This window comes from Pseudopipra pipra, chromosome 1 (genome assembly GCF_036250125.1).
Source record: "Pseudopipra pipra isolate bDixPip1 chromosome 1, bDixPip1.hap1, whole genome shotgun sequence".
Lineage (NCBI taxonomy): Eukaryota > Metazoa > Chordata > Aves > Passeriformes > Pipridae > Pseudopipra > Pseudopipra pipra.
Genome location: NC_087549.1, coordinates 2,301,847 through 2,316,887, shown reverse-complemented (window position 1 = coordinate 2,316,887; position 15,041 = coordinate 2,301,847). Strand labels below are relative to the sequence as shown.

Below are 15,041 nucleotides of genomic sequence, written 5' to 3'. Positions count from 1 at the left end.
GTCTGGCTGACAAGATGGGAATCAGCCAAAGGCTGGACTTGATGATCCTGAAGGTCTTTTCCAACCTTAACAATTCTGTGATTCAGCAACTTGCAGCTCCGAGATTTCTGAGCAAGAGCTGCTGTTTTTTTATGTTATAGCATTTGGTAGTTTTGTCTCTCATGCATTTCCCTGGTTATATTTTGTGTTTGTAGAAACTTTGGTACCTTTTCATGCCATGACAGGCATCGCACAGTTTGACATCGCTCCGTGTCTGTGAATTATGTCCTTGGTTGGTTCTGCACCTGCCTCCTGCTGCTTTCATCTGACACTCCTCCCTTCCCAGTATTGGAAAAGATAATGAACAGCCAGTCCCTGGTTACCTTCTCCTGGTCACTCATGAGCTGTTAAGGCATGTTTATAATTTTTCCACCCTCACCCATCTCCTTTCTGTGGAAGAGAGTCAAACAATCATGGAATGGTTTGCATTGGAAGGGACCTTAAAGATCACCCAGTTCCAGCCCCCTACCATGGACAGGGACACCTTCCACTATCCCAGGTTGCTCCAAGTCTCATCCAGTCTGGCCTTGGACACTTCCAGGGATGGGGCAGCCACAGCTTCTCTGGGTAACATGTGCCAGGGCCTCCCCACCCTCACAAGGAAGGATTTCCTCCTAATATTTAATCTAAATCTACCCTCCTTCAGCTTAAAACCACTCCCCCTTGTCCTATCACTTTATACCCTTGTCATGAATGATTTTGCTTTATAGTGGATTTGGGGGGTTAGTTTTTATATTAATGTGCACAAACTGCAAACCAGCAAAGCGTTACACGGGATTTATTTAGGAAAGAGCAGAGAATGAGCCACAGGAGCAACTCACTTTTGCTGCTGGAGACTTTCCACACATGGGGCATGAGGAGAGGACATCCTCCTGGAAGGTTTTCCTCCTTTCTTCCACAGAAGTAGCAAAGTGAATGTGTGTCTCTCCAGGGAAAGATCATGGGTTTGTGTAATAGAAGGCTGTCTGCAAGATAGCCCCTTCTGGACTTGCTCTTTTCCAGCACAGTAGGAAGGAAAGTGATAAAGGAGCAGCTCTCTCACTTCCCCCACTGCATAACAAATTTAAGTTTCTGATGGTATAAGACAACCTCACTCTCAATCTCCTTTCTGTGTCCTTCCCCCTGTTTGCATAAGAAATAACATTTTTTTTTTCACTCATTTGTTAACTGAGATGATTCTCAGGCCCTCAGATACTGTGATATAAATTCCACTACAAATATTCCCAGTGGTAGCACACAGAATCGTGGTGATTTTTTTTGGAGCCCGGGCACGTTTTTCAGACACAAAATGCCCTGACCTGTCAAGCTTGAGAGAGCTGCCAACAAGATGTGTCTTCAGCTGGGGTCAGTGGGAGGCTAAATCCGAAAAATCCAAAATCGGAGACGAATGGAGCGTGTCAGCAAAGCCCCTTTTGCTCCATTGATTGTTTTGTGTTGATTCCTTAGTTTTTGCTGTTGTCACTGCCATCTAATTTAAGGCATTGCTGTTAAATTAAAAGGCATGATTGACTGACTGGCATCTGAGACACCTTGCAGCTGTCAGCTGCAAAGATAAACTCTGGATCGAGATGCAAATCTTCCCAAAGATCAGGGGTGTTTGCATGAGGTGTGTAGGTGGAGCCCTCTCAGTTAATTTGTAGGAGGAAAGACCTCTTCTTTTGGCCTCTCTGCTTAGGATTCAGAGCAAGAAATGCCAAATATGAACTTCCTGGTTGATTCCGACCCTCTTGAAGTCTTTTCTATTTAACTGGAGAATTAAAATGCATTGGGTCAGCCTTGCATGAAAACTAATTTGTTTTAGTAGGTGATCATGATAAGAACTGACTGAGCAGGATCAAAAAACTCTTTAGAAACTGGATTAAAGGCCTCCCTGGATGACAGTCTCCGTGGCTCTCGAGCCAGTCCCACAAGCCTCAGGTGCAACAGCAGCTTTGAAAAACTCCTGCCAGGAGCCAGGACTGTTCTCCAAAAATCAAAACCACAAGTTAAAGCTCGCTGTGGGATCAAGGTGACAGCTACTGGTTGTGATGGGAACCTCTGGAGCTGGAGGCATGAGCCAGAGCCACTCCTGTTAAATGGAATAAAGGGCAAAGCGAGAGGAGCCTGTGGACCTGCGAGCCTGGAGCTGAGCAAAACTTCCCTAAGTGGGAAAGGGTTGGGTGTGTGACCTTCAGAGGAGTCAGTGCCTTTGAAAAGCAAAACCCTTTATAGAGCAGTTGCAGCAGACTCATTATTTCTGGATTAAGGACAGATGGCAACTCAACCCGCATCGATCAGCAGGGTGCAGCAGTTGGTGGAGAGCTGATGAAACAGGAACCTCCAGGGGCAGAAGGGACTTGTCTGCAAAGGGTCCCATTAACTTCAGTGCAAGTCTGTGCTGTGTTTCATGTGGGTTATTTGATTCCCTGCACCAGAAAGGTCTCCTCCCAGCCCGTGCTTGAAATGTAAGAAGGGGCAGAGCAGGGAGTTGTGTGGTGAACAAGGGGGGATGAGTTTCCTGGAAGGTGAGAAGTCCATGAGGGTTGTGTCAGCTCAACAAGCAGAGGCTGAGGGATGAACTGAGTGACGGGGCCGCTGTGCAACCACTGCAGTGACCACACCCCACTTATGTCTCTTCTGCAGCATCTGCACTGGGCTGAAAGCCCCTGTGGGTTGTGGAGCTCAGCTGCTCCACAGCCACTGCAGATCATTCCCTTCATGGAATCATAGAATCCTTAAGGTTGGAAAAGCCCTCTAAGGTCGCCAAGTCCAACTGTCAACACAGCACCACCCCCATGTTCACCATTAAACCATGTCCTTAAGTGCCATACCCACAAGTTCTTTGAACACCTCCAGGGATTGTGACTCCACCACCTCCCTTGGCAGCCTGTTCCAACTCATTCAGTAAAGAAATTTTTCCTAATATATAATCTAAAGCTCACCTTGGCACAGCTTTAGGCCGTGTCCTCTCATCTTGCCACTTGTTACCTGGGAGAAGAGACTGACTCCCATCTGGCTACAACTTCATTTCAGGGAGTTGTAGAGAGTGAAAAGGTCTCCCTTCACCATCCATGTCTCCAGGTCTTTCATAGTGGGCAGAAGAGTCCAGTGTTGTACTCATGGCACAGCATTTTTCCCCCTGAAAGGTAGGATGGGAATAACTTCATATAATAGACCCTTAACCACTTGTTTACAGCTCCACTAAAAAAGACAAATCACCTGAAACAGTGAATGACTAGACCCAGGAAAAAAAGGAAGATTTCAAAAGGTTTATCTGACAGCCAATAAACAGGATAAATAACATGCAGCATTTAGTTTGTCAGGACCATGGTACAACCTGATGATAAAAAAGGACTGCTCCATAAAGTGGGGAATACCTTTGTCTTGGCTGTAAATGCCTGTGGTGATTTAGGAAGTGCTCTGGTACTTCTCTAACTTCTCTTTAGTACTCACAAATGGGATGGAAACTGAGGAATAAGGAGAGGAAGGAAGTTGTCTGTGCTCAACCTCATAAAGAGATCTCATTCCAGTTAAAGTTTTGAGATCATGATGGTTTTTATCTTATTTTGACTGGTTCTCCCATTGCTGAGGATAAGCAGAGTAAGAGCTACCCCCTCTACTCTGCTCTGATGAGACTCCCCCCCCTATAGTGCTGACCCAGCTCTAGGATCCCCAGCACAGGAAGGACATGGAGCTGTTGGAGCAAGACCAGGGGAGACACCAAGGTGATCAGAGGGATGGAGCAGCTCTGCTGGGAGGAAAGGCTGGGAGAGCTGGAATTGTTCAGCCTGGAGAAGAGAAGGCTTTGGGGTGACCTAATTGTGGCCTTCCAGTACCTTAAGGGGGCTACAAAAAGATGGAAAGAGACTTTGGAGAAGAGCATGGAGTGACAGGACAAGGGGGAATGGCTTCAAACTGAAACAGAGTAGGTTTAGACTAGATATTAGGAAGAAATTCTTTATTATAAAGGTGGGGAGGCCCTGGCACAGGTAGCCAAGAGAGCTGTGGCTGCCCCATCCCTGGAAGTCCAAGGCCAGGTTGGATGGGGCTTTGAGCAACCTGGTCTAGTGAAAGGTGTCCCTGCTCATGGCAGGGGGTTGGAACAGGATGATCTTCAAGGTCCCTTCCAACTCAAACTGTTCTATTTTAAGATTTAAGAAGTCAAAGACTGGCACCTGCACTATCCCTCACTCTTTCCCGTAGTGAGACCAGGCAGCACCTATTTCTGTATATATTTTAGGGGGTCAATGTCATCATAATGGTTTCTATCCTGAAATGCAGACCTGTTTGAATAACCCATCATCAAACTGGGGACACCATGACATCCAGTGAATCTGGGTAACCAGTGTGTATTTTACTTACAAAGACAATATAAAATAACTTCTGAAGACACTGGAGCAATTAGACATTTTGTCTCAAAAAAGCATCCCAGGGAAATAAATTCTAACCCCACCTAAGGCTTGTGTGGAGGTGCTTTCTGCCTAAACCTAACCCTAATGTGCAAGGGAGTGAGAGCAAAGAAAGACATCCTGAAAAGGGCAAGCAAAGTGTTGGTTATCTCCTAAAGGTGTCTGGTTGCAGATATCCTATTGATCAGCTCAAGGCAGGCATCAGGATACCTCCCATTGTGCCAATGGCTTCTCCTGTAACTGAAACACAATCTGTGTCCCAGCAGGAAAGAGGAGAGACAAACCTGTTTTCCCAATGCTGTTTAGAAAAAGAACCAGCACAGAAAGTGACTTTTGAGGGAAAGACAATCTTCTTCAAGGTCAAATATTTGTTTTGTGCCAATAACAACTCCATCCTCATGCTGCTGCCTGGATCTCTGAGCTCCTGGCTGGCAGGTTCACTACCCTGCATTTCCATCCTGCTCCATTTTCCCATGTTATTCTCATTATTAAGTACCTGAGCAGCTTCCATGACCATCATCAGTGTGAATGTTGATGAGCATGTGTTTATTTTCACTCTGTCTTGGGAGGAAAAGTCAAAGCATGGTGGCAGCAGAGTGTGAACTCGTGGCTTTATGCTGTGCAGGTGGATGAATATTGTCCCATCCCTAAGCAAGGGGGTGCTGATAATATCCCTTTATTCTGATTTGGCATCTAGTTGGGCTTGTTTTTCCAGAGAAGGCTGGTGTCCTGCCTAGTGTGTGTCAGGAGCAGCTCAGAGCACAGCCATGATCTCCACTGCCTCAGAAATAGCAATACAGGGGGGCTGAGTCAGCTCGAGTGGATCATCTGCATCTCTGAATTCTCTGGCTCTTGGCAAGGAAAGAAAAAGGGGCTTTATTTCGTTTTTATTTTTAAAAGCAGCATTTGTCTTTTTCCCAGTGTTTCCTGCCTTCAAAAAACTGCATCTTTAGCTCATTATCTTTTTCTGTGCCTGGACACAGCACACAGCTGAATTTCCTGGACCCAAGACATCTCCAAGGGTAGCGGTGGGTAATGAGAGAATTCACAGCAGGAAAAACAGCCATAGGAAAGTGGCCACCTCTGGGATGAAGGGCCACCTCTGCTCCTCCCCATGAGGTGGGCACACGATGGAGCAAAACAGCCAGGCAGCTGAGGCTTATTTTAGCAGATTTTAGCTTGCTGCACACAGGCCATGAGGAGTGAACAGACCACTGAGGGATGTGACAGCTTATCCATCACCTGAAGGGCCTGGATGATCCCCTGCTGACTTTTTACAACCCAAAACCCAGCTTTGCTTGGCTCCCTGCAGGTGTTTTAACTGTGGGAGGCAAGCCAGACTCAGATCGTCTTCACGGTCCACCCTGCCATCAACATTTATGGACATTCCACCAGGGCTGGTTGTTCCTGGCAACAAGCTGGGAAGATGCAGGGTGGAGAAGCTTCCCTTCTGCCAGTGGCAGGATCATCCCTGCAGCAGGAGTTTGGTGGATCCATCACCTGTCAGGGAGGTAGCTGGTGGGACAAGGGGGGAAAAGCTGAGTTGCTGACACCAGCACTGAGCATGGCTGGGAGGGGAAGCCTAAAAACCGTCTTCATCTCATGATGCTCACAGGTTGCTCCCCATGGGTTCTGGAAGGGTGCTGGAGGGTGAAATCACTCCCCTACCAAAGCTGTCCTCAGGAGTGGTGCCTCTCTGTGGCTTGTCTGCACTGTGGGGAAAAGGAGTGGCCTTGGGTCATAGAACTCCCACCCTTATCCCTTCCCAGCTCCCTGGTCTTCACACAGTGTTTGTTGGGGGAAAGAGGAAGGAGACACAACCTCACTGATGCTGGATTTGCATCCCAAAGTGATTTCTGCTCATGTCTTCTGGGGTTAGAAGACAACACAAAATGCGCAGAAGGTCTTGTGAGAGGGAGGCCTCTTTGCCACAGGAAGAACAGGACTACTTAAATCATAGAAATATAGAATATCCTGAGTTGGAAGTGACCCATAAGGATCACTGAATTCCAGGACAGCCCCAAGAATCCCATTACGTGCCTGAGAGTGTTATCCAAGTGCTTCTTGAACTCTGGCAACAGGAACAGGGAATAATTGAAGAGAAGTCAATACAAAGGCAATGCTTCTTAATTCGTCTCTTATACATTGACTTTCAGGTGGGTGTCAGTCTCCTCTCCAGGAACCAGCTGTAGGACAAGAGGGCACAGCCTTGAGCTGTGCGAGGGGAGGTTTAGTTTGGACATTGGGAAGTTCTTTCCAGAGACAGTGATCAGACCTTGGAATGGGCTGCCCAGGGAGGTGGTGGAGTCATTGTCCCTGGGGGTGTTGAAGCACAGCCTGGATGTGGCACTTAGACAAAGTGGGGTTGGGTCATAGGTCAGACTGGATGATCTCAGAGGTCTTTTCCAACCCAGCTGATTCTGTGACTCTGTGACTTTCTGGGCTACCCCACGGTGCCCAGACTTTTAAGGACGCCCGAGCTTTGGGGCTTGGCGGTGGGTACGTCGTAGGCTCTGCCAGGCCGCTATCGCCTCATCCTCCTCACTGAAGCTGATGAGGCTTTTCTGGATTTTGCCCAGGTGGTTGGAACTCGTGGTCGGCTTGGGGCGACTGCACCAAGGACTGCGGGGGAGGCCTCCAGACCCGCATGCGCTCCTGCAAACCCCTTCCCAAGGAGGGCCTCGGCTGCGAGGGAGTCCTGGAGGAGGGTCGGCTGTGCAATAGGAAGGCGTGCAATAGTAAGTGCAGGCATGTTCCCTTCGCATGTTCCTCTCCCTTCCCAGGAGGAGGAGCTTGGCCTTGTCCCTGTAAATAATTCGGGACACTCCAGAGGCACCAGGAAGCTGCTGAAGGGTCATGTTGGAGCAGCAGTCCCAGGGGAGCATGTGGGTGAGGCTGTGCATGGCCCTGCCCTGCCCTGCCTGCCTTGCATGCACACATCGTCCAACACACACACCTGCAGATCCAGGGCTTCAGCCCAAGAACTAGGGGTTAATCCATAGGAACCAATAAGCAGCCTTGCATCAGGTTTTCGTGTGCTGGTGGTAAACCTGCCACCGATGGCAAAATATCCATCCCTAAAGGCATTGCTTTTAGTTGGAGCCTCTCTCCCATATAGTTAAAGCAGGAAGCTGAGAGAGCTTCTCTTTTGCTTCTTTTTTGCTTCTTTTTGGTTTAGTTCCAGAGCAGTGATCCTGTCCCTCTCTTTTACAAAATGAAACCCACGGTGCCAAGATGTGGAGAAAGATCTGGCCATTAGAGAGACAAAAGACTGAGCGAGGCAAAGGCTTCGGTGGATGCTCCACCCTCCTCCTGTAATGAACCCTCCTTCCAGGTCCTCTTCTCCAGGGAACAGGGGACAGATTGTCAACACCAGTCACATATCAATGGGTCAAACTAGTGAAGCTCCAGTGCTTTCATCCCCAGTTCTTCTTTTCCACAAGCTGAGTTGGGAGGGGGATGAAGAGGAAAAACCAACAGTAGACTCAGCTCAGCTCAGCAAATGCAAGCAAATGGCTGATTATGATTATTCCCTTCTTTTTATTTCAAATTCGTGGTGGAGAATGTTTGAACAACTCCTCTGATTAGTCAAATAACTAGGGAAAGTTCAACTGTCTTCAAAGGTTGGGAAGTATCTCCTGATAAAGGGGAAGTTCAAATAAAGGGACATAAATATATTCCTCTAATAAGGGCTAAAATGATTTCATGCATATTTTAACATTTCCATAAATTTAAAATATGTTGCAATTAGGCTTTTTTTTTTTTTTTAATGAAACCTGGGATACTGAATTTCCTCTCCTTGACTCACAGTTGCTAATCTCCTTCTGAGGTTTGCCCGACACAAGGGATATTTAATCCATGTCCCCCATACTTGCTGGTGACTTTATCGTTGTAACAGAGCTGTGGATTGAGGGTGGGAGTGCAAGGACATGGAAACTGGTCCTGAAAGACACTTGTGGGACTGAATGGAGCTGGAGGAAGGGCCTCACCAGTCCTGGTGGGCAATGGTGTGAAGCAGAAGAAGGTGGAGGTGGCACTGTGGGTGGGTAGAGGGGGATCTGCAGGGGTGGTCATTGTTTGAACATGGGGGCACAAGGGACAACAAGCAGAAAACCTCCTTAGACAGCCCCTCATGTTCTGGACAAACTAGGGGGGACCCAGCTCCCCAGATTCTCTTTGCAGGACACCCATCCTCATCCTTAACCTTCTTCCAAGCCCCTGTTGGATTCTTTCACAAGTCCCTGTTGGAATTCAGTGTGGCAGAATGGACACTTTTCCAAGTCCAGATTCACATAACTGAGCAAGGAGCAAAACATCTTCTCTTGATCTTCCCCAGGGATGAAACTTTGCCTCTTCTTCATGATAGTTCTCCTGAGGTTGTGGTGGCAAGGAAGGATGGAGTGGGATGGTGGACAGCCATGGAGCCTGGAGGTGTGGGTTGGATTTCCAGCTCCTCTCATTGCACAGAGTACAGCAGTGCAGGATAAATCCTTATTTACTCACTAGTTACTCACTCATTTTCGAGAACACAACATTGAGTAAAGGCAATCCCAGGTGCAGCAAACCCTGGTTGTACCCCAGACGGGTTCTGATTCAATAAATTATTTCACTATTGTCTCCCTGTCCCCTTTCCATTACATTCCCAGTCAACTCCTGCTCCAAATCACAATGAGATCAGTTCAGCTGAGATTATTTGGGAAGAAAGGATCTTGAGCTAAGTGGAAAACTCAAGTTTGAAAAGAGAGCGCACCCACAGAGTGGGGCAGCAAAAATGGATTTATTCCTTTGAAATAAATAAGTTAATTCTGATTAATTGTTCCAAAAGCCTCTTTGGAGACAAGCTGCTGAGCCCCCTTGTGATAATTCCTTGCTGGAAAATATTTGAGGGAAGATGTGAGCAATAAACCTTTCAAGAAGACTTGTCCATGCACATCTTGAGGTTTCTGCCTACCTCAAAACAAACTTGTATCTCTTCATACCTCCCAAAACTGTGCATTTGGCTCTGAACTCACCTCTCAGTGAACCTGTCCCTTGTTGCCTTTGCCCAAGGAGATGCACTTCTGACCCAAGAAGGGTTTCTAATTTTTTTTGCACATATCTTTTCTTTCTTTTTGCTTTGATCTGCACCAAAACCTAAGAGGATTTAAAAGTAGATTAGAAATCCTGTTTTAAATGTGTCACTGTTATTTTCATATTGACTTTAGCTCATAGATTTGTTAGGGATGAGTAGGAACTTTGTTCTTTCACTGGAACTGTTATTTTCCTAAGTGTTCACTATATATTGCAGTTTAAATAGGTTCTATTTTGTTTTAATTAAAAAGAAAGAAAAAAAAAGGGGAAAAAAAAAAACAAAAAAGAGGAAGTGGCCAGAAGAAGAACTGTATCCTGAATTATTCAGCATTTGAGTAGCTTGTAATACAGTCTGAGCAGCTTCTGAGGTATTGTGGAGTAGCTGAGATCTTAATATTCTGGTAGGAAAAACCCACTCTTTTCCTTGACCGAAAGGTCTGACAAAACAAAACAGGGATTAGCACTCTGATATTTTCCCTTTGCTGTGGAGATAAATTGAAATTTGTCCACTGAGAAGCTGCTGACCAAGCAAATTGTGTCAGAATAACACAGATACCACCATAACCTTCAAAACAAGGGCAAACCCATCTCTTTTCTTTGACTTCCCCTTTTCTTGCTTCTGCCAAAGCGTCTCAGAATCTGATGGATGATTAGCAAGAGAACTTCAGCTGTTTATTTGGATCTCCAGCATCTGAGGCAGGTTCTCAGTGAAAATAACTTGAAGTGCTGACACTCAGCTCCCTGGAGCTGCTGAGATGAACTTTTGTGGAAGATCTTTGAGGGTTTGATTGGTTGTTTTATTTTGCCTGGACATGGAAAATGCTGTAAAGGGATTTAGTCTTTCTTGTCACTCAGCTCTTCCCCCAGGTGAACCTTCTCCAGGTCCTGCCATCCTTCCTTTTCCAGAAGGATCTTCAGCAGGTCCTTCTCTGCAGGAGTGGAAATGGTGGCTCTCAGTGTTTCCAGGAGGTGTCAATTCTGCCAGTTTGTCACCAAAATATGGGCACAGACACCTCGTTCTTAGGGTTGACTCTGAACATATTGTCTGGAGGCCGTAATGGTTGAAATCAGTGCACAGAGGTGGCTGAATGACTCCACAGGCACCACTTTTATGTGGTCTTTCTGTTTTTCCACTCATTTTGGCCACCATGTCTGCTCTTTCATGTTTTGGAGTGTCTTGCTGGGTGTTCTTCTGGCTAAATTTCCCCAGGGATACATCCCCAAGCCCAGTGAAAAGTGAGCCAGGTAAGCTCTCCACAGGCAAAACCCAAAAGATGTGAAACACTGAGGAAAAACTGTATTGAAGGCTGATCCCAAGCTGGAAAGGGAATTTTGTCTGGTAGCAGCAGCTTGGCTTAGGCAGAGCCTTTTTTTGTGGCAGCTCAAGAGACACAATCTGAAGGACAACACTCAGTTTTTATTGCAATTCTGATTTTTTCTTTGCTAGAAGCAAAGGACCAGAGACTACACCTACAGAATCAGGCATCACAGAGTGATTTATTCCTTTGCAATAAATGAGTTAATTCCAATTAATTGTCACAAAATCCTCTTTGGAGACAAACTGCTGAGCCCTGTTTTGATGCTTTCATGCTGGAAAACACTTCTTTCAAGAAGACTCTCCTCGTCTCCAGCACAGACAGGGGAGATTTCCTTTATACCTTGGATTTGGCCAGGAATTACTGTTTTATAGAAGGAAGAAAAAAATGCCAACCCAAGTGTGGTGGCAAGTGCTTACAGAGGAGTTTTCCAGGCCCTCCTACTATGGATGGAAAGGGACACCCGCTGTGCTCCAGTGGCCCTTCTTGGCTGCAAATGGCCCTTCAGGTTCTTGAAGCTGTGACTGCTCAGAGGGTCCTCTCAGAGATCCTGGATGGACAACATCCAAACCAGAGTGGGAATGTCATAGGCCTGACCCTGGCGTGGAAACTCTGCAGTGCTGGAGAAATCCGTGAACAATCAGGGATGTGGGCAGCCTGCACTTATTCCTGGGGAATGAGAATCCAAAGAGGAGCCAGCTGAAATCCTGCCATCCCATCTGGCAGAGGCAGCACAAACCCATCCCTGACATTTATGAATATGCAGATTGGGCAGATGCATCTCCCCACGGCTGGGGAAGGGGTGACCACATCCTGCCATTGGTGTGACACCAGCACAGTCCTGTCATTCCATGCTGGATTTCCAGCACCCAGCAAGGTCAGCATCAAGCCCTGCAGCTGTGGGACTGTGGTGTGAAGGAATGCACGCTGCACATGACATTCCAAAGGCTGAGCCTCAGTCTTTGCCACCCCTGATTTCCATTAAAAATAGTCTTTTTGCTGCAGCCACCAAGCTGGAATATCCTGGGCATGTGTAGGAGCATCTTCATTCCCTGCTGGCCAGGCTGGAACTCACTGCAAACTGGAAGAGCTCCTTGTCCTATAGATCCTACAGATACCTACTGCTGCTGCAGAGACTTCACCCTGTCCCCTCTTTCAATGGTGGTTCAGACATTTCAGATCTGAGGGTCCAAGATCTCACCCAGAGACATTTTCACAAGTCTCAGATGTTCAAAATGCTTTGGGTGATTGTTAGTGTGATTGCCACATATCCAAAGGCCTCCAAAATGACCCTCTTTTGCATCCACTAAGATCTTGGCTTTTAGGGGTTATCTTTCTCTAATTTACTCTTTAGCAGCTGCCAGAGGCCCTAAAAACTCCAAAACCACCATCTTTCCTTTCAATTTTATTACACTGAGATTCATTCACACCATTTGAATGTTTGTTTTTTTTTTTTTAATAATCCTTTTCCACTCTTTGCTCTGGTCCATCCTTTCATTCCCACCATCCCAGCTTGCCTGGATAATTTTCATGATCCTGCTGTTTGCTTTGCCTCTCCTGTTTGGGGCATGAGCCCGGTGTGTGTGGCTCTTGTGAGACAGGCTTGGATGTTAAAACCTTGGCCCACAGCACTTTGAAGCCTTTACTTTTTTCCCTTTGGTTGTGTTCCAAGGTGCTATCTGTGCCTTCCTCATGGCATTTATGCAGCTGGGGTGTAAATCAAGTCCAGGCCTTGCTTTGATCCTGGAATTACTCCTCTCCACTGACCCTGCTGTGGGAAGCAGGCTGCTGAAATGCAACCAGTTCCCCATGGCCTTTGTTTCTTGGCCTCCACACCAAAAAGTTCAGGTGCATAAAACCCACAGCAAAGCATCACTTGCATCAATTTCCCCTTGTTCACAAGGGACCTGGCATCTCCCTGCTTTCTTTGGAACCAAGGTTGGTTTTTGCTATTCCTCAAGGAACTGTCCAGCTTAAATCTAAGACATGTTTGGGGTTAGAGACAGATTTGCTTCTCTGCAGTCCCTTTTCCAAGGGGAGACAGGCTGCCTGCAGCAGTGGAGCGACTCTGGAGGCTGTTTTTGCTGGGGGAGGCTTGGGACAAGCTGGAAGGGTCATTCATTCAGCCACTAGGCCTGATTGGCTTTAATTAGGATGAGAAATAGCAGTGCAGACTCATAATATCTGTCAGGGAGCAAAGGAAATCATTCTGCTCCTTCAGAATCGAGCTCAGTCATTAGGAGATGTCAGTAACAAGGGGCCCAAATAAATGGTGAGAGGAGGTTCAGGGTGCCAGGGTGTCTCTTTTATCTTTCCTTCCTTCTGTCCTGTGTCCTATCTCTCTGTGCATCCATCCATCCATGCTCACTGACTGCTTCTGGGATACTCAGTCCCAAATTTTCTTTGTCACCTTCCTTGCTCTGGGCAGCTGGCACAGCCATCCAAGCTCCACATCTCCTCCTTGATGCCCAGCCCCACTTTCTCCTCCCAGCCTAAACAAGTCTGTGGGAAGCCTCTGGGATTTGCTGCACGTGGAGATTTTGTGTGCTCTTGTGGTTTGTGAGATTTCCTGAAGAGGATGCAAATCAGAGCAGATGAAGGTGGGTGGGTATAGCCAGGGATGGGTGGTGGGAATGGAGCAGGGTTTGTGAGAAGTCCCAAATATGGGACTAATTTAAGTTCTCTCTGAAGCAAACTCAAAAAAATGGGTATTGGAAAACTAGTTAGAGGTTGGGGTTTTTTTTAATTGAATCTCGCAGAGGAAAGTCCCATGATTTTTGGCTAAAAAACCGTAGTATTTGAGACCTTTCTATTCCAGTTAAAAGCCATATAAAAACAAGGTGTATGCAAATCCCTTCAGGATGGCAGGGGGGTGACTGCCTCATCCCTCCCCTCCAGCCAGCAACCAGTCAGTGCTGGGAAGGTTTGGAGGAGTTGGCGTGTCCAGTTCCTTCATTCCTCAAGTCCTGCTCTCAGGCAACAGTGATGGCAAATAATACTATTTCACAAACTCTTCCATGATCCAAACTGCTGAATATAAAGCTCCTGGCAGGGACTCTCTGAATCATTCCTCTCCCTCCTCTGCTTTCCCTTTTTGGATGGCAATAAAGACTCCTGCCACCACACTGAAGCTTCATTAACCTTTATTAATTTTCTCAGGGTTCCGGGGTGAAATTTGTCACCATTTCATCTCTTGGCAGTTCATACTTCTTGAAAAGATGTCTGATTGTTTTACCTCCTTGGGGGGAAAAGGTCCTCCGTCTGGTACTTGCTGTTTGGAAACAAATTGGCTGCCAGATCTCAGATTACTGGGGCTCAGCTCTGCTCTCTGCTGTTCCATGTGACTCCAGTGGAGTCAGTTGAGCTTTCCTGATTTACAGCAGGCACTGCTGGTGGGTGGGATCTGGTTGTTGTTTCTCTCTTTGCTCGGGAGGGCACGTGTCAGGATTGCAACACACCCAATAACGTGGAGAACGGGAATTTTAGTTTCCCCTGTAGTAAATTCAGGGCTGATCCACACGGGATGAAAATGGAAAGCTGGCAGAGTATGGCTTTGGAAGAACAGGGGTGAGAGCCGTCAGTTAGGAGTCAAATGCCTTTGATTCACACTATTTACCTTCTGAACTCAACACCGTGGTCTCCGTGGGAGATTTCCAGATAGGACACAAGGGTCAGGAGTTCCTCTCTTCCACTGAGCTGGAAAGATTCCCAGCCACAGCTCTGTTGAGACTTTGTTGATGCCAGACTTTCATCTCTCCTTGTTGCTGGTGACAGGGTATAGAGTCTGACAAAGAGACATCCTTTTGAGTTATCCCTTTCCTTTTCACCTGCCCTCACCTGCCTGCTCCACTCAGCATTTTCTGGTCCCTCTGCAGAGCATTTCTGATTCCTCTACAGAGCATTTCTGAGTAGATCTTTGCTGCAAGATGGAATTTTCCACCACAAATTACTGTCAGTCACCACCATAAACCTCAGAGCACTACTGGGGATGGTGGGATTCAGTGCCAGTACGTCTGAAGAGGATAAATCCTCCATAAGTGCAGCAAGGAGTACAGGCACCCTAGAAAATCATTGCAATTAAAGACCAGACATAAGGGATCATACTCTGCATGGTCCTGAGTCTCACTGAGAAAGAAGAGGTTGAGCTGCCACCCAGCCTGAGTCTCTCAGGCTGGCTTGGTGCTAAATTTCGGGAATTACTGGTGGCCAGGGGTGTTGGGGTTGGCAA

At 46.9% G+C, this 15,041-nt stretch overlaps 1 protein-coding gene and 1 long non-coding RNA gene across 17 annotated transcripts in view; one reads left to right on the top strand and one right to left on the bottom strand.

Moving 5' to 3' along the window:
- The window catches only part of ADGRB1 (adhesion G protein-coupled receptor B1), a 293,520-nt gene that overhangs the window by 116,614 nt on the left and 161,865 nt on the right, over positions 1–15,041 (top strand). For 14 of the 16 annotated variants that reach the window (XM_064641376.1, XM_064641531.1, XM_064641301.1 and 11 more), the window contains exon 3: positions 7,007–7,165. The exons of the other annotated variants lie outside the window; for them this stretch is intronic. In XM_064641376.1, the coding sequence (XP_064497446.1) occupies positions 7,007–7,165 (159 nt within the window). The remainder of the gene's footprint in view (positions 1–7,006; positions 7,166–15,041) is intronic. 16 annotated transcript variants of the gene reach the window in all.
- On the bottom strand, positions 13,940–15,001 carry LOC135407760 (uncharacterized). Its single transcript, XR_010427026.1, has 2 exons — positions 14,430–15,001; positions 13,940–14,084 (listed from the first exon to the last, which is right to left on the bottom strand). It is a non-coding gene; the product is annotated as an uncharacterized LOC135407760 (long non-coding RNA).